The sequence below is a fragment of the Thamnophis sirtalis genome, unplaced genomic scaffold, assembly GCF_051295495.1.
Source record: "Thamnophis sirtalis isolate CommonGarterSnake01/CBP01778 unplaced genomic scaffold, rThaSir2_p1.2 scaffold_1, whole genome shotgun sequence".
NCBI lineage: Eukaryota > Metazoa > Chordata > Lepidosauria > Squamata > Natricidae > Thamnophis > Thamnophis sirtalis.
Genome location: NW_028261381.1, coordinates 62,978,009 through 63,005,933, shown reverse-complemented (window position 1 = coordinate 63,005,933; position 27,925 = coordinate 62,978,009). Strand labels below are relative to the sequence as shown.

General features: G+C 37.0%; 1 protein-coding gene across 1 annotated transcript in view; it reads right to left on the bottom strand.

Annotated features, from left to right (window-relative positions):
* SLC4A3 (solute carrier family 4 member 3) overlaps positions 1-27,925 on the bottom strand; it is a 57,534-nt gene that overhangs the window by 8,678 nt on the left and 20,931 nt on the right. The window contains exons 4-15 of the mRNA XM_087713497.1: positions 25,948-26,270; positions 25,222-25,379; positions 23,589-23,800; positions 19,047-19,198; positions 17,406-17,586; positions 10,282-10,417; positions 9,566-9,746; positions 8,569-8,668; positions 7,455-7,639; positions 5,716-5,932; positions 4,948-5,178; positions 1,078-1,226 (exon numbers count right to left, since the gene is read on the bottom strand). Coding sequence (XP_087569623.1) covers positions 1,078-1,226; positions 4,948-5,178; positions 5,716-5,932; positions 7,455-7,639; positions 8,569-8,668; positions 9,566-9,746; positions 10,282-10,417; positions 17,406-17,586; positions 19,047-19,198; positions 23,589-23,800; positions 25,222-25,379; positions 25,948-26,270 — 2,225 coding nt within the window. The remainder of the gene's footprint in view (positions 1-1,077; positions 1,227-4,947; positions 5,179-5,715; positions 5,933-7,454; positions 7,640-8,568; positions 8,669-9,565; positions 9,747-10,281; positions 10,418-17,405; positions 17,587-19,046; positions 19,199-23,588; positions 23,801-25,221; positions 25,380-25,947; positions 26,271-27,925) is intronic.

The following is a 27,925-nucleotide window of genomic DNA, read 5'->3' as shown; positions in this document are numbered from 1 at the left end:
ACAATTTGCTGAAGTATGAATGCACAAAAATTGACAACTATTGGATCTATTTGTGGAGATTAGAAAACTATTTTTTTTTAAATAATATGAACCATCACTAGCTTTAAACAGGCCAAATCTAGATGTTACTTGAGCAGCATAATGGCTTCATAAATACATGCTACCAAAAAAGATCAAGTCTTTGTGTAGTATGGCTCCTATATGTTATGACGTAAAAACACCCATATTGGTAGCCAACTTTAATAAGATAGTAAAAATAGTTTCAGCATAGGTGAGAAACACTTCATACAAATCATTTCTCACATGTCTTATCTGTTCAGTATTTTGACAGCAACTGTAATACCCAAATAATGTGTGAATTAGACTATAAATGAGCTTTACAGGGATATTATATATATATATATATATATATATATATATGTATGTATGTATGTATGTATGTATGTATGTATGTATGTATGTATGTATGTATGTATGTATAGTTCAGTTCAGTTCAGTTCAGTTCAGTTCAGTTTATTGTATTTATATGCCGCCCTTTTCCCCCGAAGGGGACTCAGGGCGGCTCACAACTCAAACCAGGGAAGGGGGATACAGACGAAAAGTTTAAAAAACAAAGCATAACAATGCATAATTTAAAACACAACAGTCATACCATTCGAGACGGGGGCAACAGCTCTTTAGCCCCAGGTCTGTCGGAACAGCCAGGTTTTAAGGGCTGTGCGGAAGGCCTGGAGGGTGGTGAGGGTTCGAATCTCCACGGGGAGTTCGTTCCAGTATGTATGTATGTATGTATGTATGTATGTATGTATGTATATGTATATGTATATACATATACATATACATATACATATACATATATATATTTGTTTGTTTTCTGAGGTTTTTCAGATGGTGGGTTTCCTCCCCGTAGAGGTACGATATTTGTTTATAATAATATATATATATATATATATATATATATATATATATATATATATATATATATATATATATATATATATATATATATATATATATATATATTATAATATATATAATTAGAGATTGTTAAAGCAATAAGCAAGGATTTTTTAATACCTTGTAAAAAGCTTCTTCAAAGACCAGTAGGGGCCCTGAGAAACCAATGATAAGGAGTGGCTGTGCACTCAGAAGTGAAAAGAGCATGCCCAATACTGATGTGGAAATAATCAATTCTGAAACACCCATGAGACCATCTGTCTTCTCACCTGTAAAGAGAAAGCAATGCCTTTAGGATACATTGCAATTTTGCAGTTATAAATAACAATGCTGTTTCTTTTCATATCTGGGGTTTGCTCAGATCCGGACAGGCTTGGACTCTGACTGGGTAGATTCGGGCGAGTCGACGGGGATGAATCTTGTGGAGACCATCTGGGATGAGTTTGATCCTGTGACCCCCAAGGGCATGGACAGGATTATGGGGAGACTCAGTGCTACCACTTGTGTGCTGGACCCGTGTCCCTCTTGGTTAGTCTCTGCTTCATGGGAGGTGACATGAGGCTGGCTCCAGGCGATTACCAACGCTTTGTTGAGAGAGGGGTTCTTTCCCACCGCCTTGAAGGAGGCGGTGGTGAGGCCCCTCCTTAAGAAGCCTTCTCTGGACCCAGCTTCTTTAGCCCACTATTGTCCGGTCTCCAACCTTAGCTTTGTAGCGAAGGTTGTTGAGAATGCGGTAGCACGTCAGCTTCCCCAGTCCCTGGATGAAGCTGTCTACCTGGATCCGTTTCAGTTGGGTTTCAGGCCTGGATACAGCACGGAGATGGCATTGGTCGCATTGGTCGATGATCTCTGGCGGGCCCGGGACAGGGGCTGCTCCTCTGACCTGGTCCTATTAGACCTCTCAGCGGCTTTCGATACCATCGACCATGGTATCCTACTGCGACAACTCGAGGGGTTTGGAGTGGGGGGGCACCGTTTTTACGGTGGTTCTCCTCCTACCTGTCGAATTGGTCGCAGTTTGTGTTGACTGGAGGGCAGGGATCGACCTCGAGGCGCGTCACTTGTAGGGTGCCCCAGGGGTCGGTTCTCTCACCCCTCCTGTTCAACATATATATGAAACCACTGGGTAAGATCATCCGTGGTTTGGGGGTATGGTATCATCAATATGCTGATGATACCAACTTTTCATCTCTCCCCCAAACCACCCAAACAATGCCCTTGACGTGATGTCCCGATGCCTGGAGGCTGTGCAGATCTGGATGGGGAGGAACAGGCTCAAGCTCAATCCCTCCAAGACGGAGTGGCTGTGGTTTCCGTCATCCCAATTTGTGCATCTTGTTCCATCTTTGATGATAGGGGGAGAAATTTTAGCCCCCTCAGAGAGGGCCCGCAATCTGGGCGTCCTTCTGGATACGCGGCTTAGTTTAGAAGAACACCTGATGGCCGTGACCAGGGGGGCCTTTTACCAAGTTCACCTGGTATGTCAATTGCACCCTTCCTGGATCAGGATGCTCTGTGCACAGTCACTCATGCCCTCGTCCTTTCTCGCCTGGACTACTGTAACGCTCTCTACATGGGGCTGCCCTTGAAGAGCACCCGGAAGCTTCAACTGGTCCAGAATGTGGCTGCACGGGTTATCATGGGGGCACCTAGGTACTTCCATGTTACACCCCTTTTAGGCAGCCTGCACTGGTTGCCGGTTGTCTTCCGGGTGCGATTCAAGGTACTAATTATGACCTTTAAAGTGCTCCATGGCTTAGGCCCAGAGTACCTGCGAGACCACCTACTGCCACCGGTAGCCTCCCATCATCCAGTGCGATCCCACAGAGTTGGCCTCCTCAGGGTGCCGTCGGCCAGACAGTGTCGGCTAGTGATCCCCAGGGGGAGAGCCTTCTCTGTGGGAGCGCCTTCCCTCTGGAATGAGCTGCCCCTGCAGCTTCGTATAATCCCCGACCTCCAGTCCTTCCGACGCACCCTAAAAAGTTGGCTTTTCCAGCAAACCAGCCTGGCTGAACAAAACAAAATTAATTATTGATCACTGTTAATTTTAATTTGATTTTTAAAAAAAAATATCATTGTCAATTTTAATTGGGTTTGGGATATTCTATTTAATTTTTTTTTAACTTTTGTATTATGTGTTTCTTTTAATGTTGTACGCTCCCCTGAGTCCTTGGGAGAAGGGCGGCATATAAATCTAATAAACCTAAACCTAAACCTGGGGTTTAGAGAGACAAAAACACTTTTTTTCTCAATAGCCCCTGCTAATGAGTCCTTCCATACATATCTATTTTATTATTACACCTGGATTCTGGAATAAATTAAATATGGCCCACAATTGCATCTGTAAGAGACATACACAGAGAAATACCCCACCTCACACATACCCCAACCCCCCAGCTAGGTTCTTATATCACACTAAATTTGATTTATTTAAGCACATGTTGAATAATCTATTATTGCCTGAGTCTACGTATATACTGTGTTATGATTCATGGCTAATAAACCACAATGGCTAGACTCATGTAAAAGTCAAACTAAATAAACAACATTATGGCTTAATGCAATGTATGAAGCTATCCTCTGCACATAATTCTTAGGGCCAAACAACTGATGTTCAATCTGTTCCATCTCTATTGGCTCTGAAGAGGACTGACAATAACTAGTTACTTATGAGCAACTGTGATTTTACAGTGGTCATCTGTGAATTCACACATTATAGGTTCTATATCTGTGCAATATGCTGTCAGGAACGCTTCAGAACTATTTTTTTTTGGCAACCTGTGTTAATCATTAGATAGAATATAGATCAATCTTCCACTGAAATCCTTAGCTCTGCTTTTTCAAGAGGCAACTGGACTTTTTGGCTTTTCTTTGAGCTCAGAGCTGAAGAAGCTTCTTGGATGAGATGCGAAATGTCTTCAAAAGAAAAAACAGAAAGTCCAGTTGCCTCTTGAAAAAGCACCTTTGGGACAACCATGACTTGGATGATTGAGAATCCCCTTAGACACTTAGCTCTGGAACATTCCAAGGTATAGGGGGATAGCCATATATGTGAATTAGACAAACCCTCTTGAAAAAATATAAATTAGAGTAGAATTTAACTGACAGATTTTGAACTGATTCATTCAGCAAAATCATATGGTGAACAAACCATGTCAATTGCCTATCTGCTTCCAAGTGAACTCACTGCAGTGGTACCTACCTTTAAATTCTTTAATCAGAGCTGAATAACCTTTTTTTTTCTTTCAACAACCCCATTCTTTTGGGAATAATCTGTAGGTATGTGCATGTCCATGGAGGGACTTAAGCAGGGGAAGATGGTTAAAGCCAGTACGCTAAAGGGTTACACATAACTCTGTTTTCCATTTTGTTGCCCCTTTTTTAATCTCTTCCCCATTCTCCAATCCAACAAAAATGTTCTCGCTAGAAGTCTGAATAATTTGATTATGGAAATTTTATGCTTGAAATGTATTTGTTTGTTTGTTTATAGAATTTATAGGCTATCCATCTTACCTCAGGGTAAGTAAATATGTATTCATTGGCCTCTAGCACCTATTCCAATTCTCCTTCATTTGTCTATAAGAAAAGATTAAAATTGACTTCTCTCATTTGCTGCCCTTATCCTTCCCCAGTTTGGACTCCTAGGTTGCTTGCTAATGGAAGTCCCATTTTAGCAACATAAGGGATGATAGAGTTTTTGTGGTTGCCATAGAAGATGAGACATGCAGTAGACTAGAAAGCCCTAAAGCCAGACAGGAATGAAACAGATCAAAGCCAAGCTCATCTGAATGCAGCAAGAGCCATATGGAGCCTGTCCACTAGACCAGCACAGATACAGGCGCATGAACTAACTCCAGTCACTCAGCTAGTAGAAGCAAAATGTTAACCTCCTGCTCAACATCTTGGGCAGCATAGAAAGACAGGAACCAGCTTGAGTAGAAAATGTGTGGGGAAGTGGGAGATGAGGAAAAAGGAGGGCGGACTTGTTACCTAGCAGTCCCCCAAAGGTGATGGCAGGAGAGAGAGCAGCGAAGTAGATGAATAGCACGGCTGCGAGGCACTGGCTGTGCAGGGCATCTCTGAGGTCACTCAGATACTTGGGGTACCTGCGCTTTATGTCCCGCACCAAACCACCAAAGAAAATGCCGGTGCGCTTCAGAGGGTCATCCTCCTCCTCTTCACCCTCTTCTTCTTCTTCTTCAGCTTTGACCTCACATAGCTCTGGAAAGGCATAAATAGACGAGCAGGGAAATGGTAGGAGAAGCTGAAACAAGACACCTTTCCACACTAATACCCTACTATATGTAATCAGATAGGTGCTTGGATCAAATTTTCCCTTATTTGCTTGTACCGTGTTTCCCTGAAAATAAGACAGGGTCTTATTTTCTTTGGATCCCTGAAATAAGCGCTGGCCTTATTTTCGGGGAGATCTTATTATTTTGGAGGTGCAGAAGATAGGAAGTATGGTCACCTCATGGCTGCTGCTGTGTTGCAATATTTTCAGAGAGGGCTTATTTTTTGGGGAGGGCTTATTTTAGCGCATGCGCTCAAAAACCCAATTGGGCTTATTATCTGGGGAGGACTTATTTCCAGGGAAAAAGGATACTAATTGCCACAAAGTCTGCCTTCAAAATCTACTTTGTTACTGCATCAATTTTTAATAGCATTACTGACATGTCAAGTCATATTTCACTCATTCTATTATAGCCACAGTATGAATCAGAGGAATTAGATACAATAGGCAAAGACAGAAGAGACCTTTGGATTCCTGAAAGTTTGTTTCTTTGAGAGACTTCTTCTGGTCGCGCTCTCTTCTCTTCTTCAGCAGCACTTTCTGGAAGGTGGCAATTGATCTGAGCAAATCTTTCCCTTCTACTTCTGATGGAGGAATGACAATGCTGCAGTCTAGGAACTCATTGATGGCATTAAGGAGATCCTGGCGGTCATCCGCCATGTAAGCGGCTTCATGGAAATGCTATAAACCAATGGGGAAACATGGTGAGACACAGACAGCATCTTTATACCTGGACCTGCCCACCCTAATATTACGGCTTGGTGGTGTAGTCCCCATATCAACATAAATCCCTCAGTTCATTTCCAGTGAAACAGTATAGCTGGCTTTAATTACCATTTTATTCCCATTTTGCCTTTTGGGGAAAGTGTGTGTGTGTGTGTGTGTGTGTGTGTGTGTGTGTGTGTGCGCGCGCGCGCGTGCATGTACATACACATGCATTTCTTGAAAATATTATTAGTTCTGAAGTCTTTAATGTCAGCACACAAGCAATTAAATATAATCTTGATTCCAGTAAGTGGATAATTCATGTACTGATACTAAAACATTATTTAGTGCTGAGATAAAACACATGATCTCCCAGTTGTTGCTGAACTCCAGCCTACAGCAGCCCCAGTCAATTTATCAATAACATGTTAGGAATATTAGGAATTACAGCTCCACAGTGTCTATGATGATACTGATTTCCCATCTCTGTTTTAATAGTCCTTTCTATACACTGTAACCTAAGAAGTTTCATATTCAATTGTTAAGCATGATCTTGTTATGTGATAATTTAATTTTTTTGGTTTATCTTACATTTTTAAAATGCTGTTTTAAATCAAGGGGTGGGAGAGGGAGGCGATAATTTTTTTCTTTGTTTTAAAACAGAAAATATATTATCTCATAAACATAGTGCGATTTGATATAAAATTAAACATTTAGAAAAACTATTAAATGGTTCTGGTCAGTTTGGTAGTACATTTACAACAAATAAAATAGGCTACTTCAGAATGAATAAGCAAAATTTTGAGCAGATAGAAAAACACTTTTAGAAATTTTAATACTAGCAGGAGAGAACTCAGATAGTGATCCTGGAATTTAAGAATTACTCCCTTTTCACTTCTATACTTCAATTACATTAAAAAAGAAGTGTGGATAAATTATTACTAAAAGATTCATCCACATGAAAAATATTGCTGAAGGCAAATAGGAGAACAGAGTTCACTCACAGCACATGCTACAAAAATGCTGGATCAATTGGTCAACAGAGCTGGCCGGACAGGAAATGGGGGGAAATATACTTCTTGTCACAATAGTTGATTTCTCAACTTCTGTTAAACTCTTGTGAATATTTGGAAGGACAAATATTTCACACAAAACTTACAATTGAATAGGAAAGTAGAAACTAAAACATAGCTGCAGCTCTTAAGCCAGCTTTTTTAAAAAATAAATTTCATCAAAAATTAAGGCCATCAAAAATCAACTTCAAGCTTGGAAAAGGTAGGGGAGTTAATATAGAATGCATCATTGTTGTCTTCTGAAATCTAACATGTAGGATTTTTTCCCCCTTCCATACTCTGCAATTTTGCCCTTGACATGTAGAATAGAATTTCTATTCTATTCTATTCTATTCTATTCTATTCTACTCTACTCTATTCTATTTCTTTCATGTGACCAGCATCTCTATTTATGCTTGAGCCTGAACCAATAGTCAGGTCTTTACCTTGTCTGACATGAGAGTAGAGATTGAACGTCCAATCTCATGGTAATCCACATTGGACTGACTTGGCCCTAGCAAAACAAAGATGAAGCGAACAGGAATCGGAACTTCCAGAACTGATTCCAGAAACACAGCTTCATTTAAACGGACAAAAGCCATTGATGGTTGTTCGAGAAATTCAACACAACCTATTAGGAGAGGAAGAATAAAACCAGAGTTATTGGATCAGGGTAGAATTTACAAGTAACAAGAAGTATGTCCCAGATAGAGAAGTCCAGGCAGAAAGCACACAGCAAAGTCAGATTCATATTACATATTACATGTAGTGGTATCTTACTACTTCAATTGCTCTTAACACAATGTCTGTTACTAATAGAAGTAGCTCAAATTAAAAGTTGGCAGTTACTGTCCTATTTTTTTTGAAAGATATACAAAGATTAAATTTAAAAATAATAATCTTCATCTGTGTGCAACTATATTCTGATCCAAAAACAAATGCAACAAAGCCAATTCAGAAATTTCACCCCCCTCCCCACTCCATAAATGAAGATAACCAAGGAACAGAAGCTATGTCAATCTTAATTTTTCCCAGTTAAGAATTTCTGAATTTCCGGTTGAGGAGCTAAGATGTCAGAATGATCTCATAGTTAATAGGTTTCTGGCAGAAGCCTTACTATATCAATGGAACACAAGCTGAGCCACAGTAGTTAAGCAAATATGCACACACAGAGATTGATAATGCTTGTATTCTGGTTCTAACATAATGCTTTGGGTCACATTATCTTATGCAATAAGCCAGTGATAATGCTGCTACTACTGCCAATAAATGATTATGAGTTTTTTTATGTGCTCTCTTTCTCTCCTTTTGTCTAGTTACTTTGATATGACCAGTTTGTGCTACTTATTGGCTTCTGTATTGATAGGAGTGTTATATTTTATTTTATTAGTTTATATTTATATACTGTTCCAATCATCCCTGGATCAGGTTATACACATTCCAGAATACAATAAACAAAAATATGACAGCATAAACATAATTGGAAATACCATAACTACACTAATTGCATGAGTCCTACTCAAGGTATTTTGTACTGCACTTTGACTTAGAATTCCTTACCAACAAGCACTACGGTGGCCTCAGCATCATCAGGAATCTTTTCCATCAATTTGATGTATTTGCCACGATGTCCCTCAGAGCTGTGAAGGTGCATGTTTTTCTGTCCCAACAAGAAATATCTGAATTAGCTTGAATTACCCTGTGATGATTTTCATATATCATATGGCTAGAACAGCCCCTGATTTTGTGAAATGTATAACCTACACTCTAGTTACTAAGGTCCTACAAGGTATAGACTTTAACCTCTTACTTTTCTACATGTTTATTTAAAGTAAGACTAAAGACTGTTACATTATGTCCCCCTTACACATTCATGGATTTTTTAATTAATTCATTAATACATCAATTCAATTTATTCTCAGGGCCATTATATTATACTAATTACTTTCTTTAATTTAATTTAATGACCTACTTTCTCCATATACTCATATTATTGATTAAGTCACTTCTTAAAATTCTTATTTCTTCTCCATGACTAGTAGAAGCAGTAAAAACTGTAGAAGGTCCTGAAATATGTACAATTTCATACTAATGGTAAAATCCAGATTTTATTTGATACAAACTTTTTTAAAAATTATTTTGTTTGTTTGCTTTCAATGCACTCATATCAGTTCATAATTCATTTACTTACTTTTCTTGAACTTACACATCACTTTAAATTAGTTTTACAGATAAATTCAATCTGATCCTGTAATGGGCAGAAGGAATAATCTGAGGAACAGGAGGAAGAGCCACTACCAAGATACTGTCAGATAAAAGAAATCTGAGTGCAAGTAAGAATTGTAAGCTGAGAAAATGTTTCATGTAAGATCCCTTTTAGTTCTCATAAAAATAAAGGGATGAACAGGGGAAGTGCATTCAGACTTGCAAGATTCATGCAAAGATAATCTTTGCAATGAATTTACTACTTGTAATAAAAAATAGTATTAGCCTCTATGACTTAGGTTTCCTAGCCTAGTCTACCTTGAAGGGTTGACAAATCCTTTTTTAAACTCACCTCTCTGTACTCTGGGTCATGAATTCGTGGTTCTGTCATCTCAATCCTTTCTTCTCCCATCAATGGCATGCAAGTGTCAATTGTGTGATTGTGATTGAGATGATGATTTCCCACTATAGAATTCAGGCTGGAATTGGAATGGTTCCGGGGGAAGAATGCTTCCTTCTCATCATTGGGATGGCTGAGGAAATAATATGGATGTTAAAGATGCTAAACAACCTGGGCCTAATTTCTCTGGCTAAACAGTTGCTCTTCAAATATCTGTCCTAAAACCTGACTGAAGTGGGGGAAAAAAACATTGTTCATTCTTGCTGAACAATTGCTTTTCAGCAAAAACAATGGTTTTTTAAGAAGCAAATTTCTGCTCATCTACCTTCCAGCTCCCCTATATATTATAAAATTCTGGTTTTCCAGCTTGTATGTAGATTTGCTGGAACTTCATACAGTATATGTGATGTTTTTCCTGTTTCAAGCTAGCCAGTATATTCGTACATTCTTTCTTCAATAACTTCTTCAAGGAATCACCAAAACGTTATCTTGTTCTCTTCAACTGCCTCTTATCATCTCAAGGACCTTGATTAATCTTTAGGATATAAATTTTTGTACTATGTCATAATTACTTATAATTTAGTAGTTCTTCCTCTTCTATTATACCTTTATCCACAATTCCAATTAACTGTGTTTCTAGGTTCACCATTTTACACTATACCACCTACCTATGCTTCAGCAGTAAGGCTCTCAGGACATTGGCTCTGTCTTCAGCCTTGATTTGATCTGAGATTATCATTGTTTCAACCACCAGATGAGCAATGCCTGGTAATGTTGTTTGTTCCAGGTCCAACAAAACAGCTCCTGAGATAATAAGAGAAATAATAACAGGAATTATTTCACAGTCAAAAATTTTCTCAAGCAGATGGTCTCCTATTCTTACTTCTACTTTTCTTTTCTTTGAGCAAAAATGTAGTCATAGATTCTTATGTTAGCAGCATATCTGCAAAATAGGCTGGTAAAGGCTTTGAGAAGCATTTTACATTCATACAAATGTATATGTCTTGTGAAAAAGATAAATAAAAGCAAAGCTGGACTTCCTGTGGTGACGTCATCGTGCTTGGAGCTAAGGAACGGGAGTTCTCGTAACCTCTAACTCTAACTTCTTCGTTTGAGCTCATTTCTGAGCGCTGCGGATCCTGAAGGGACCGGCAGATTAAGGGGGAAACTCTGAAAACGCTGAGGTGATAAGGCAAATCCCCCAGTGGGTAGGAGAAACCCACTAAATGGACGAGGATCTATCCTGCCACTTGGTCAGGACTGCAGCGATGGTGACCACATAAGAAGGAAGCAGAGAGAGAAAGCAGTTGAAATCGAAACATCTGTTATTATTATTGACAACCCAAAGAAAAGGAGGATAACACGAAATTGGCAGAGAGGGTGAGCTGGAAAGAAAGGGGCTCTGGGACGGAGACTGTTTTTGCAGTCCAGATTTTTGCCGAAAAGTAGTGAGAGCTGAGACGCTGAGTTGGAATTGACAGCGTGAATAACTTGAATGAAAGTGGCCACAGTGAGAACGAAAACCCGGTGTGGACATAGTAACTGCTGAGAAGACTTGGAAAGCACATAAAGGATGGTTTAACAGTTGGGTTGGTTGTTGATTTTTTTTTCTTTTTGCTATTCCTTCTACTCTTTTGTCTTTCCAAAAAATAGCTGAACTTTGAGCTTTGAACAGTTTCAACCATGAACAATAAACTCAGGTAATGAAAGGAGCAAGCACTCTTTTTCTTTTTCTTTTTGGAGGGGACACCTCACAAATCTACGGTATTTATTCTCCTCGGAACTTGGAACGGTACCAGAGACAGTAGAGAGAGAATTGTTTCAGAACGATTAGTGGGCTTCTTTAACCCCCCCCCCCATTATTTTGCCTTTGCCACTGGAGTTGTTGTACTAACTGACTGCCACTAACAGTGATACTGAGGAGAGGGTGACACCTAGTGGATTATAAATTTGAACCATGAAGTCTGATGCAAGAAAATCAACGGTGACATAAGCTGGAGTATATATCTCTATATCTATATCTATATCTATGTCTATATCATCATATCTATCTATCTATCTATCTATCTATCTATCTATCTATCTATCTATCTATCTATCTATCTAAACTAATTACTAGAATTGAGTACCTGTATAACTGACACAATTGAGAGACATCTATTTGTATAAGAAAACAATGTGATATATAACTCTATGATATATAATAATTAACGATCAAAAACAGAATAGAATAATATATAGGAATGTTTAGATATTGAAACGTGATATTAAGGAAGGTTAATTATTGTTAAATATTGAGATATATAATTATTGATACCACTGATATTGCTGATAAAATAGAAGTAAAATAGAATCAGTATGCAAATAGAGGGATAAATATGGCAACTTCAGTGAAGTCAAGGAAAAAACAACATCCAACCCTGCTTAAGCAACATCCTCCCCCTCAAATCAAAGATCAATTGAGAGCACATTGGGGCTGGAGAAAAGCGGAACGATGGCAGGAACAACGGGACTAGCACCAACAATGCACGGTATGCAATTGATGCTCCAGATGATACAAGAGATATTGACGAAAAATCCAGAAGTGATGGCTACAAATCATGAAGAGACAAGGAGGAATCATGAAGAAATGAAAAATGAAATGGGAGAATTGAAAGGAAATATCAAGAACATGGATGACAAAATTGAAAGAATACAGAATGCCTTAGCAATCAACGAACAGAAAATCCACAAAAATAGAACAAACAGATCAGAAGATGGAAAAAATGGAGCTGAAATATAGACACGTCAATAAAGAATTAGAGTTATCAATAATCTGACTTGAAAATGAAAGAGCTTAATTTTATCTAAGATTCCAAAACATACCGGAAGAGAAGAAGGAAGACCTGAAAGGCAAAATTATTGAAATCTTCACCAAAATTCTACAGAGAAAAGAACAAGAGTTGAGAGGGGACATCAATGAAGCTTACTGTGTGTATACTAATTATGCCAGAAGACATAGGCTCCCGAGAGAAGTGCACGTAAGATTTGCCAAAAATACAACTAGAGAGGAAGTGTACAAAAAACCCAGAGAAGGGACGATTACATTCCAGGGAAAAGCATTGATCACGCTTAAACAGATTCCACAGAGAATTTGTGAACAATGTAGACAATACCAATTTTTAACAAATCAGTTAAATAAAAACAGAATAATGTACAGATGGTTGGTACCAGAAGGGGTACTGGTATCTTGGCAAGGAAAAAGATATAAGATAGAGAATATAGAAGAAGCGCAGGAATTCTATGACAAATACTGCACATGGGAAGAAGAACAAGGAAGTAAAGAGGACCTAGAAAGTAGAAGTCAAGAGGAAGAAACATCAGAAAACAAGGAAAGAAACAGGAAAGAAGAACAGAGGCAAGAAAGAGAGAACAGAAAGGGAAGCCGCGAGAGGGAAAAGTCAGATACAAACCAGAAGCAACAAAAAACACCCCATCTAAAGATGGACCAGGAAATAACAATTATCTCGATAAACTTGAATGGACCAAAAAAAGAGCACAGATGTTTAATAAACTTAAGAAACTGAAGGCGGATATAACCTGTACACAGGAAGTGCATATTAAAAGAGAACATAGGAATTTACTGGAAAACAAAAAATTAGGGAAATTATATACAGCACTGGCAGATAAAAAAAAAAGAGGGATAGCAACCAATATAAAGGAAAAAATAAATTCCAAATCAGTCTACTCTGATGAAGAAGGCAGGATGCTAATGATTAAATTAGAGACAACATAAAAAACGATATTATTAATAGTCATATATGCACCAAATCAGAAACAAGAGGAATTCTATAGGAAATTACACAACAAAATAAACGAATTAGAATATGAAGATATTTGCTTAATTGGGTATTTTAATGCAATAGTGGATATAAAAATGGACTGTGAAAGCAAAAAGAAAACTAAAACAAAAAAAATGTTACCCACATAAATCCTTTTTTGAGATGGCAATGGAATATAAACTACATGATATTTGGAGAGAAAGGCACAAAACAAGAAAGCAATATGCCTTTTATTTGAACCCCCACCACTCCCTATCAAGAATTGACATGGCCTGGATTTCATCTGGTCTATGTAATCAATTAGACAAAATTGAAATAGAAGCAAATGAGTGGGCAGATCATAATCCAATAAAATTAAGATGGAAAGGTCAAAGAAGAAGAAAAAGATGGATGATGAACTCAAATATTGTAAATGAAATAGAATACACTCAAATGCTGGAGAAAAAATTAAAACCATTTTTTAGAATAAATAAAAAAGAATTCAAAATCTTTGGGACACTATGAAAGCATACACAAGACGCCTCACAATTGCCTACATTGCGAGAAAAACTAGAAAACAAAAAGAGCAACAAGAATGCATGCAAAAACTTATGGAAGCCGAATCTGAACTACAGAAAGACCCAAAGAATAAAATTAAAAAAGAAAAAAGAGAGATGATAAAACATAAGATCAACTTAATAACTCAAAAGGAATTAGCACAGAAAATTAAAGCAGCCAGACAAAATTATTTTGAACAAGCCAACAAACCTGGACGATGGCTGGCATACAGATTGAAGAATGAAAGAGAAAAATGGATGATATACTAATTAAAAAATGATGAAGGAAGAATTCAAAACAAAGCAGAAGAAAAGAAGCATATTATTCATAAATACATCGCAAAACTATACACGCAAGATAGTATGGAGGAAATCAAGATAAAACATTATTTAAACACAGAAAAGATAACACCAATTACAAAAGAACAGAGGGAGGCGATAAACAGGCCAATAATGTTAGCCGAAGTGAAATTAGTCCTGAAAAACCAGAAAAATAATAAAATCCCAGGACTAGACGGAATACCGATGGAGCTATACAAATATAATAAAATAATATTGGAAGAACTAGGAGTGGAAATGTTTAACGAAGTTTTAGCAAAAGCCAAGATGCCTGAATCATGGATGGAAGCAATAATATCGCTAATCCTGAAAGAAGAAACCATCTACAAGAATCCAAAACTACAGACCAATTTCATTACTAAATTCCGATTATAAAATATTTGCAGCAATTATGGCAGGAAGAATTACACAAGTTTTAAATGAACGAATACACCCGGACCAAAATGGATTTTTACCTCACAGACACATTAAAAATAATACGAGAGTCATCATAGACATAATAGAATATTACGAGACACATCCAGAAAAACAAATGGTACTGGTTTTCCTTGATGCACAAAAAGCATTCGACAATGTAATTTGGAAATTTATAATAACACTATTAGACAGGATGAAATTCGGAGAAACATTTACCAAAATGATAGAAAAACTTTATAACAGTCAGGCAGCCAAAGTTCTGATGAACGGAGAACTAACAGAGAAGATTGAAATAAAAAAGGGAGTCAGATAGGGATGCCCCCTCTCTCCTTTGCTGTTTTTATTAACCCTGGAAATTTTATTAAATGAAATTAGGAAGGACCAAGGAATAAAAGGTTTGAGACTCAAAAACGAAGAATATAAGGCCCAAGCCTATGCCGATGATTTAGTATTTGTTCTAGAGGATCCATTAGAATCCAGTCTGAAATTAATTAAAAAATTAGAAGAATATGGCGAAATGGCAAGATTAAAAATCAATAAAGGCAAAACAAAAATGATAACCAAGAATATGACAAAAAGCAAGAGGAACTGGAATTAGCAACTGGAATGCAAATAACTAAGAAAGTGAAATACTTGGGAATCTGGGTGTCGGCAAAATGTTCCACAATTAAGGACGATAATTATAATAAGATAGTGACACAAATAAAGAAAGATTTATAAAGCTGGAAAAATATCCAGCTATCACTAGTGGGACATATAGCCACAGTCAAAATGAATATTTTACCAAGAATCTTATTCTTGTTGCAAGCGCACCTATTAACCCGGGTAAAACTTTCTTTCAAGAATTAAACAAAATAACCGCTAGGTTCATTTAGCAAGGACGCAAAGCGAGGATTAAACTAAAGTCAATGCAAGATAGCAAGGAGAGGGGAGGTTTAGTATTACCAAATTGGGAATTATACACATTAGTAGTAACAATAAGATGGGTAAAAGATTGGATAGAGCTAAAGAATAAAAGAATTTTGACCTTAGAAGGCCATGATTTGCAAGCAGGTTGGCATACATTCCTATGGGATAAAAATAAAATGCACAAATACTTTCAAAAACATTTAATTAGAAGAGTGTTATTGCAAAACTGGTTCAAAATCAAAAAAATCTACTATGTGAAAATCCCGAATTGGCTATCACCGACAGAAAGGACGATCCAAAAAAAAAAAAAAAAAGAAAGGACGATCCATCCAAATTTTATAGATATGAATAAAATGCTAAGATACAGAGACATAATTGACAGACAGGGAAATTTAAAAACAATTGAAGAATTGGCAGAACAAAACATGAACGTTGACTGGCTAACCTACTTGCAAATCAAAACTAAACACAATAATGATACTAAAATATATGACATCAAAACAAACCCACAAAAATTGGATAAAATAATTCATAGCTCAGAAAGATGATAGGGAGAATATATAAATTTCTCCTGCAGCATAAAATGGAAGAGGAAATCGTGAAAGAACAAATGATAAAATGGGCACAGAACTTTGGCTATAATATTGAATTGGATAAATGGGAAAAATTTGGAGGAACAAACTTAAAAATGACACTGTCAGTTGCATACAAGGAAAATTAGTACAAAATGTTTTACAGATGGCACCTGGCACAAACAAGGTTAGCTAAAATCTCAACAAATACCTCCCCAAAATGCTGGAAATGTGAATCAATACATGGAACATACTACCACTTATGGTGGACCTGTGAGGAGGCTAAAAATTTTTGGAAAAGGATCAAAAAGTGGCTAGAGGTAATAACAGGTGTTAAAATAGAATGTAAACCTGAAGTTTTTTTTAATTAGGAATAATGACTGCGAAATATAAAAAAAAGAAATTCAGTATTTAATATTACATATAATTACAGCGGCGAGGATTGACTTTGCCCAGAAATGGAAAACGAATTAGTTCCAAGCAAAGATGAAATAATAAGAAAGGTTATGGACTGTGCTGAAATGGACAAATTAACAAAAGAAATCCAGGGAAAAGAAGAAAGAGAATACTACCAGATATGGGATAAATGGTATAGGTGGATGGAGGAAAGAAACAAGGATCAATGAAGGAAGACAACAAACCCCAAAAATAGTAGTTAAGGAGAATTAACACATATATATGTATCCAAGTGGTTTACATTTACTAGAAGTAATCAGCCAATATAGCAGACAGATGAGTAAGATAAGAGGGTTAAGAATGGTGAAATGCAAATGAAATATAATAGAAGGGGAAACAATATAAGGTGAGCGATATTGATTGGCAATTGCTATTAGAAAGAACAGGAAGCTCCTGTTCATATTGTATTGTGTAAATGTGATGTAAGTCTAAGTTTTGTGTGTGTGTATTTTACATGTTTGTAAATAAAATTTAAAAAGAAAAAAAAGCAAAGCCAACATTTAATGGTTTAATTATGTTCTTTTCTTGTTCTATTATTACACTTTATGTTATATTCTGCCACAGGGCTAGGTTTATAATGACTACAACCATTGATCATTTTCTCTTTTTTGATGAATAAGTTTATTTCAATGCTAAAAATTCTTCCTTCAGCTTAAAAAAAGTGTCTTCCTTTAAGTGACAAGGCAGCTGGGATGTCAATACATGTTTCCAGCAAAAGCCTAGCCTCATCAGGATTACTCACCATGGGCAATAGTCTTCCTAAGCTCCAAAAGGCTGCGAAAAGAAAGTGAGGCAACATGAGGCTTTCCCCAGCGTGCTGTATCCTCTTCCACATCCTCCTCAAATTTGATCCAGCGTGCTGTCTCCTTCCAGTGCATGTCCTGGTTTTTGTCCACTACTAATTCATTTAACTCCACAAAAACCTAAGAAAAGGCAAGACAGTTAAATTCCAGTCCATTATCCTGTTTTCTGCTATTAGTTTACAAGAATAGCTTCCCTATCTGCCCTATTATAACATTGCTGCAAGAAAGAGATAGTACACTTTAGCCCTGCCCTTATAGTACCAGAGATTCTGTAGATGACACATGGTTAACAGCATCCAAAGTATAGTTCAAGAGGAAATTAGGGCCATTGCTTATGTCCTCGTGCCAATTCACTCACTCAGGTCTTAGCCACCCACTGAATTGATAACTGCAATGCACTCTATGTGGGACCAGGCTACCTTTTAAGAGTATTTAGAAGCTTCAACTGCCTTAAAATGTGCCAATATGGGCAATTATGGGTATTTGTCCTTCAGTCCATGTGACATCTCTGCTTTGCAAGCTGCACAGGATGCTTTTGGATGCAATGCAAGGTGCTAGTAGGTAGCTAAGTTAATTATAGGAGCTACTGTCCCCAGTGGAGTCTACCTATTCTATAAGATCTGGCAGAAGAGGCATCTCCAGGTCCCAACCATAAGACAGTGGTATCTGGCAGGAGACAGGAAGAGGATATTTTTGCCATGGCACTTGTCCTTTGGAATATCTTCCTCCCAAAAATAGGCTTGCCCTGATTCTTCTGGCCATTTTCAAGCCTAGGGCCCTGATGGTGTAAGTTAGCTGGTTTCTTGACTATATTGTCTATGGGATATTGTCCTTGTTCTTTGCTAATTATAGCATTTGTTTATAATTATTGGTTGTGTTTTTATTGTTTTTATTTTGTTTTAATTGTTAGCCCCCTAGAATCATGTGTGAGATGACTGGCCATATAAATACATATAAATGTATTAAATATATAAATAAGTAATATGCACTGAGAATATGCATAATGTAAGAGAAAGTAGTCTAGATTCATATTCTAAATAGACTGTAACCGGACTATAAAAGTATAATCTCTTCTAATAGTGTGTTAGAGAGTTGCGATAAGGCTAGAATAAAAATCTATTTTTAATTCTAAAGTAAGTATATCTATTGCTAATTAAAATTAAGTAAAGCTGATACTGTGTTATAATTCACTAATTATGAATTTCATGATTCTCTCTTATTTCACATGAAATATTGCAATTTTCAGATCACTCTAAGGGATACTTTCAGGATCATACTTGCCTGTTGGACTCCCAGGTTGTACATTTCTAATTTATAACTGTAATTTTCCCTTTTCTTCCCTGAAGATGGTCTTATTTTATTACTGGAGAACCAGATAGCAAAAATTAGACTGGGACTATCTGTCTATATCCTAAAGCAATAGCCTTGGTTACTAGGCTTATGCTAATTCCTATAGTCCAATTTTATCATTTCTATTGTCCCTGAGCCATTTACCAGTAAGCAATAAACTGAACAATGCATAAAAGTGCTGGTCTGGTGCCATACATTGTGAGATTCAAAAGGAAAGGCCATGATGGTACCTCATGGGGTTTTCGGTCAAGTTTCTTCTTTTTCTTCTTTTTCTTGAAAGATTGTGAGGACAAAGATGTTTTGCTGGACCTGTTGATTTGGCTCCGGGATGGCTTCTTAACCAAATGTCTCCTTACTCCTGGATTATCTTCAAAACGATGGCCTGGAATAAAGGCAGGATAGGCCATGGGTACATATAACAGAAAGGTCCTTCTATAACAAAGCTACATGAATGTCATAAGTGCTCCACAGAAACAGAGACCTTTGTTAATTACTACAGAATTCAGGACTCATGAAATGTAGCTTTTATTTTAAATGTCCTATTTCCCAGGAATACATATACAAGTATGTAGCTTTTGTAATGTTTGATAAAACTTAGAAGAAACATGCCAGAACATTGGAACAGAATAAAAATCAAATGCAGAATAAATTATAAAAATATGCAAAATATATTATTTATTTTGTTTTTATGAATCATAAAATACCATTTTTTTCCAGAACTAAATCTGAGAAATCCATCAGTTCACTTTACCCAGCACTCCTACACTGATTAGCAATACTTGCAGTAGAATCTTCCTACCCAGACTAATTTTGTTGAGAGATGACTTTGGAGAGTTTCCATATACAAAACGTTATGATGAGCATTTGATTTTCATTTAAAGAAATTGATATAGCAATACAGGAATTGGGCAAAAACTCATTTTTAAAATTATTTCCCAATGCGAACAAGTGTTTGGCAAAGCCCTATTTAAAAAGTGCTATGTATAAGAATTGCCATGTGTTCCATGAAGCATAACAGAACCTCTACTCCCTTGCTATTTTGCTGAGTGCTACAAAGACAACAGGAAAATCTAAAGCTGAAGCATTATGTTGTCAAGCATTACCTTGGAGCCTCATCTATAGGACTGAGAGAAAGAGTTTTTATAATGTATGTATCACCATAATAAGATTTTTACGGCAGTTATATCTTAAATCAGTAATATTAAAGCATAGATAAACATTGTGTAAAATTAAAATATCTGGCTAAATAAGAACTTTTTGTTTTGCAGATGATCATGTAACACAGATAGGAGTGGGCTCTTTGGGCAAGGTATTTCTCAGATGGACCTCTGGTTCTTTAAGTAAGAAATCTAATAAAGCAAACATCTGGATGGTATACCCTCAAGTTATTTATAGTATAAAACTCACTGTACTAGATGCACTTTATTATATTCATCAATTTTCTACTTTACCCCTCTTTTGGTTTCTGTAATCCTAATGCAACACTCTTAATTATGTTACATTACATAACAACTCAGTAGTTCTCCTCAGAGCATATACTTTGACCACTACTGGTTGTTAATGCAATGTAATTTCTCTATTGAACATTACTTACAGAGAAATGGAGAAAAATCTTTGAAGAGTCAGTCATATAAATTGATGAGTGGCCTTTTAAATATAGAACTCATTAGATCACATAAGCATCTACTGTATGTAACTAACTAATTTTAGGTCCCTTCTTTTTTGCACTCTTTCCATTATGAATATAAACTGTCAAAGACATAAGGGCTATTTTTTGTTTGGTACCCCATCAAAAGTTAATGTGTTTCATAATGGCAAAAGCAACCTTTAAGTACACAAGTACTGGCTATAAATGCTGTGATACAGTGTAGGAGAGTTGTTACCTCCGGCATAAAATGAGAATAACAACTACTGAAAAAGGTAAATTAAATCAGTGGTACAGACCAAAGAACATTCTTTCTCCTCAAGACATTAGAAATCCCAGAGGGCTTGCATCCTACTGATCCACCAATTTGAGGTTGTTGAAAGTTAAATCCCAATTTCCCATTTTCTTTTCCATTTTCCCATTTTTTGCTACACACGATCAAAAACAAAGATATAACTGATTTTTAACAGGAAAGATGCAGATTGTTTTGTATTTCTTATGTTTTTCAGTTGGGCTAATAATTGCTTTTGAGACATTGGATTAAATTTGGCTCCAAATTAACTAGAACTCTGTGGACTGTGTATAACTTTCCTCATGTACTTTGTTATATATATTCAGGAAGATCAAAATGAAACATTTTAGGTAAGGGAGATTTTTTTTGACAAATCTAAGCAGTCTCCATTCCCATGCTCAGCATATTTAACCAGTAAACATGCCCAATGCTGATAGTAGCAACTTCTGATAGTCTTTCAACATATGAATGTATGTTTATGAATGAGCTCATCCAACTTCAATAAGAAAAGCATGTCACATCACATAATGTACAATATCTGTGTATGGAGTGGGTGGGTGAGTGGATGGTGGATGTTGATGGGAAAACAAATTATAGGCATCAAATGGAGAAATAAAGAGTTGCTAATTTGTTCATGGATGTGCATGTCTGAGACATGAGTGAGGAAATATAGGTTATAGTTAAATGTCTTCAGCTTCACATTTCCAAAATATTTGAACAAGATATAAAGATATTTGAACAGAACAATAGAGAAGTACACTTTTGGGATAGGATAAAGTTGAGCAAATAAAAATTAACTTTAAATGGGCAAAGAATAATTAAAAGAAAAGGTGGACAAAATTATTTCCCCTTAAATAAAGTAATAGAGAAAATAATTTTGAAATATACAATTGCCAGATGGTGATAAGATATATTGCATATAGTGATAAAATATATTTAGAATAAATGAAGTTTGTTATATTTAAAATCTGATTATCTAATGGAAAAAAATAAGTCTTAATGAAGTTGAATGTGTGGAAGGACGCACATACAGTATGTATAGCCTGTACATTTGAATCCTAGCACAACTGTAGTACTTACGAATTGGCTCCAGACCAGGACAACCCAAGTGGTTCTGAATAGCCTCCCATAAATCATAGTCTTCAAAGTTGAGAGCAAACTCCTCAAAGTCATCATAATCTAAGGAATTATAGGCACAGACAGCTATCTCTATTTCTGGTCTGTCTCCTATTCCAGTGCCCTTTATTATCTCCTTTCCATTTGGAATCGCCATTGCTATGTTTGTTGGAAGATGAAAATTCTTGAATATGTCGCAAAGAGTAGGATTTAGGTAAGAGATGAGTTCCTCTTCTCTGAAATTTTTCAGGTAGCACAACATCCAATGGCCAGGAATTTTTGGATAGAATTTGATTAAGAACGTTACTATTGACCATTTAGTGAAACAGTTAGCAGCAAAATTGTGACTGCTTGTTTAGAATCCAAGTGGGAATGTATCCTTGCATAGTGCCAAAGCCAGCAATGAAATTCTGTAGGAAATCCAGTATATGTGTTGTGCTGTTTCTCCTTTGTGGCACAGCCTACTGTGCCCCTTCATATGCTTTTAGTTATCTCTAGCTACTGAAGCTTAGAAACTAGTCTATTGACCTCTTCATATCCTGAGGCTCAAAACTGCATTTCCATGACGTCCCTTCTATGTTTTTGCATTGAGAGAATGGGAAAACTCAGCTTTTGGGGAGGGGAAGGAAAGATGTAGAACATAGCAGTAATTAGATGTAATCTCAGTTCCAGACACTGTGAAACTTTGTAGGATTTAAGATCATGACAGATCCTGCATTTTATACAGATTCCTACTCAAATTTGGCTGCTCCCTCCAGAAATTGAAAAACATAATTCTCTGAGAGCAAAATGGTGAAGATAATTTTAGGTTAAGAAGGAGAAAGCAAAATCCTAATGGATCAGCAAGGAAGATACTAGGTTAGCCTTAGCCTATGAGAGTTGAATATCATCCAGTAAACTATGGATGAGTAGGAGCACAGAACATAGAAAATACAATTGTGCTCTAAGGTAACTATATTGGATTGCAGATTGTCAGCTAAATTTGGAAAGCAGGTTGTGTATTTCAGGATTTTCTGTCAAGTAAAGAAAGGCCTAGAGAATCATCTTTAAGCAGAATGATTTATAACATCTTGTAGAATTTATAACATTTTGGAAGCTCCTCAGTGAGGATTAAATAAATTAAATAATTTGTCAATATATTTCACCAGTCTTGCTGTCCTTCCTTCCTATACCCTTCTTTCTTCCTCTCCCTAACTACCTATATATCACATGTGAGATTGCTAATATAACAAAAAAATCTCTTGTATATTCCTAAAAAGCAGTTTTTAGGCATAACTATTGAAAGCCTCACAGATCAAAATGTTATAAGTTAAAATAATGTATCTACATCTCATTATAGACTCCTGTACATTATAGCTAGCCTAGTACTAAAATAACATTATATTATGTTGCATGGCCATTAAAAGAATGGTTTATTATATTATATATAATATTATATGTTGTTATACCCAAAACTGCAATCTCTTTCAGACTACAAATATACCAAAGTATATTAAACGAATATCCTGAGAATTAAACATCTACATACATCATTTTGTCATTATTAAAATTATTACACAATCCAGTTGCTTATTTTTAACAGAGAAGTATAGTTACACTTATGTTTTTATGGGCCTCCCATATTCACCCAGTGCTGCACTCAAGGTAAATCCCAGCATATAGGTGCTGCCACCATCACCATTACTAGAGACAAAATCAAGGGTCAAAGTTGAATCTCACTTTTCATATCATCAAGGTCAGCAGAAGCCAACATTTGAGCTTCAGCTTCATCAGTGGGGATTCGTTGATATGTGGCATTCTCTATTGCAGTCATGCTGCCAATGCACACTCTCTCCTTCAGGTCATAGTTTGACCGCTGCCCACTTGGCACCTGACTCCATGGTTTGCGCTTATCCCATCCCCGAGATACATTATCTCTGTATTCAGGAAAGCTGTGGAGGCAAAAAAGAGAACAATAATGACAGAGAAATAATAACTGAAAGTGAGAACTTATTCCTAGAAGATAGAATGTATGGTAATTCCAGAGTTCGGATATTTGAACAAGATTAAAGAATTGCTTTGGGTTTTCTTTAACCTGCATTCACTCAAGTTGCATTTGGAAAACAACAATTCCACTTGAAATAAAGCAAGTGGTAAATAGTGCCAGAAACCAAATTGGGTGATCCAACCTACTTCCTCTTTCTGATAACTTTTTTCTCTTTTCTGCCCACCTTCTCTTTTCAACACCCTCTTTTTTCTCTTTCTGAAGTAGCAGACTCCGAGGAAAACAATAGATTAGTTCAGTCCATAGGTGTAAACTAAATGTCTGCAGAGGGTGCCTGAAATACGATTGAGGACTAAAAAAATCTTAGGTTGTGAATATCGATTACACCATTACACCAAACTGGCACTCTACAGACAATTTACCTTAAACTAATCTCGTTTACCTATATTAAGAGAGCCTAAAGAGCTAAGTGGCTAAATCCCTGAGAAAAACATGAGTTTCCTTGAAGTTAAATACCCACGGAAGAATTTGCTAGAGCTTGTTTTATAATCTCCCCAGGAGAAGCAACTAACTATTGGGAAGGAAAGGATGGAATTTAAACACATTTCAGGTTGCACAATTGTATCTTCCAGGACCCCAGAAACAATATCACATAACCCATGCTTTTAGAGATAAAAGTAATCAGACTTATATTAGGATTGATTTTGAAGGTTTGAAGGTTTGAAGGTTTTATTCGACTTGTATGCCGCCCTATTCCCGAGGGACTCAGGGTGGCTAAAAAAACCAAGGGAGGGTTTTATTTTGCATGTGCTCAAAGCAAGTTGCCTAGTCTCCGCCCTGAAAGGCTTCATTTTCTTTTTTGATGGGCCTACCCATAGTTCCTTTATTTACATCTGTTTTGTTGTAGCCTAATTCTTTTTTTGAAGACTAATACTTGCAATATATGATTGTAAGCTGTGTAATTTAATATACTCTCAATGCTATTTTAAACAAATATAGTAGTATTTGTTTATGTCATGGAGTGCTGGATCTAATAACATGCTTTGAAAGGTAGAGATTTTTGCAGATGAACTACCAAGATACCAGATGCCTTTGCTTTTTTTTCAAATTAAGAAGGAGGATGGCATTTTCCTTCTTTTGTCCTTCTTTCTACCATGAAAAAAATATGCATTCTTCTTTTCACATTCTAGAATGGGAGATACATATTAAAATTAAATCTGGATGAGTTCTGTTTGAAATTAAGTTTATCCCATTTATACTCCCAAAGTAAACTCCTGAACCTGAATTGGAAAGGCAACTTACTACTTTAACCTGAATGTCTCGAACCTATCTGAATTCCAAAACATAGAAAATATCACCCCTTCTTACCTATTAGAAAAAGTAGGGCCTTTCTCTGGCAGCAGGCTGGAGAAACATGGGATTGGGGAAAGATGACTGTGTTCCTCAGCCATATGAAATGACAAAGTGCATTGGGTGCTATGAGCCTCCTCCTCTTCTTCCTCAGGCTCCTCAGGTCCAATGGTAAACTAAAAAAAGCAGTACAAAGTGCAAAATGACACAACATCCAGAAAAGTAACATTGCTATTGCGTTGGTTAAAACTGAGAAAAAATAAGGGACGATGAATTTTTAACACCAGGGGGAAAAAACGGAGATGATCCCATTTTTTCTGCTTTGTATCAGTCAACAGTTTCATACTAACATTGTGCTATAGATGTCTATGGAGATTCTCAATCATCCAGGTCATGGTTGTTCAAAAGGTCTCATAGCACAATGTCCCAAAGGTGCTTTTCTCAAATGGCAATTGGGCATTCTGGGTTTTTTTTCCTTGAAAGTATTTTGTTTCTCATCCAAGGAACTTCTTTAGAACATTTTCAAGAAAAAACCCCAAAAGGCTACTTGCCTTTTGAAAAGCATATTTGGGACATTGTGCTACCTTTGACAAATGGCACACACACACATACCAAACACACAATATATGTTCTTGTACATGGGATTTGGGGATTCTTTCAATCTTCTTTCCACTATACCTAATTGTTGTGCATGAACTGCCAAGCCCAAAACTCCTCTTGCAGTGTGGATTGGAAGTCTCTCACCTCAACACTCCTTTCAGTCAGTCCTGCTGTTAAAGTGCTCAAAGACCTCTCTTTGGGAGAGGATTCAACATCAGACTCTGCTGAGATTTCCTTCTCCAGAACTTCTTCCCCCTCAGATTCTGCTTCTTCTTCTTCCTCCTCCTCCTCCTCTTCTTCCTCCTGGATGGTTGGAGTGACGTTGGAGGGAGGCATAGACATTTTCCTTGCCTTTTTCTTTTTTTTCTTTTTCCTATTAGAATGGAGACGTCTCTTTTGGGTCTTGGGGGGCGGAGGCAGGTGAGTTGACAGGGGGTGATGGATGTGGTGGGATGTTTGGCGATGGACTGTGGAAGAAAAATAGTGGAAGGAATTGTATTCTGGAGAGAGAAGAAAACACTTTCTACAAAGCTTAAAAAACAAAGAAAAAAGTAGAAAAAAGAGACAGGAAATATATCCATCTAATTAGAATTTACATTCTTCTTGTCTCTCCTGGGATTTTAAATAGTAGAAAAATATGTACTGATTACAGCAGGGGTGTCAAACTCAAAGTCCGGGGGCTGGATATGGCCCACAGAGTTGTTAGATCTGGCCTGTGGGGCTGCCCTAGAAACAGTGAAGGACCAGCCCGCAGTGCCTCTGAAAGCAAAAACGGAGCTAGGGGGGCTGCATGGGGCCCTCACAAACTCCATTTTTGTTGCCGAGGGTTGCAGGAGGCCATCGCAGTCAAAAACTAGTTCAGTAGCCCATTTTTGCTGGCAGAGCGCTTGTGCCATCATAGGAGCCCTTGACACGAGTGACATTGAGCTAGCCATGCTTACCATGCCCATGCCCACCCCAGCCCCCCAAGGTCAAACATAACCCTGATGTGGCGCTCAATGAAATCGAGTTTGACACCCCTGGTTTACAGTATGCCAGAATAATATGTATTTATTTATATTGTATTTTTCAGGCAGTAAGACTCAGAGAGTAGTTCATAGATAGATAGATAGATTGACTAATTGATCAGTAATAAAAAGACATTTGCTGTTCTCAGACTTGTATAAAAATACATTCTCTTGCAATATTAATGTACTAACAAATCAACCTGGTTTTAAGCTTTTTGAAAGAAGTTTACCAGATCAAAATATCACAAAGCTGCACATTGTATTGGGTATTTGCCTAAAATCCAAACTTCATCTGGAAGATATTGAAAGATAAAAATGTCTAAATTGAGCCTCGGTGACGCAGTAGTTAGAGTGCAGTACTGCTGGCTTCTTCTGCTGACTGTTTGATGCCTGCAATTTGGCAGAGCGAATCTCACCAGGCTCAAGGTTGACTTAGGCTTCCATCCTTCTGAGGTGGGTAAAATGAGGATCCAGATTGTTGGGGGCTGTTAAGTGTATCTCCTTTTGGAGACTAGAGTTGAGCAGCAGAAGGTAGCAAGGAATGTGCCGCTGAATAGTCACATTATCAATCACAGCCGCTGAAGTTAAAACAAGGATAACTTTACTTGTTTTAACAAAAATAAAGTAGAATAAACATTCTCCAAAACAAGCGATAAGTAGTCTTGAATTATATACACAGTCTATGATACAACACGTTGGTTTACAGATGCTCAACTCACGATTCACCATGTAGACAGGTAACTAACATACAGAGTAGCCACCAATCAATATACAGTATTCAATTCCAATAACAAGCATGGAGAACATACAGGAACAACCAGGAACAACCAGGAACAACCAGCAACAGCATCCAATCGCATCTCACTTGAGCATTTAAAGTGACAGATACATTATTTCAATCATGGCTTATATATATCAATTGTTAATTTTTTTTTTATTTAGTATTTGAATGAAATAATAGCAATAGGAATAGCAGTTAGATTTATATACTGCTTCATAGGGCTTTCAGCCCTCTCTAAGCGGTTTACAGAGTCAGCATATTGCCCCCACAGTCTGGGTCCTCATTTCACCCACCTCGGAAGGATGGAAGGCTGAGTCAACCTTGAGCCGGTGAG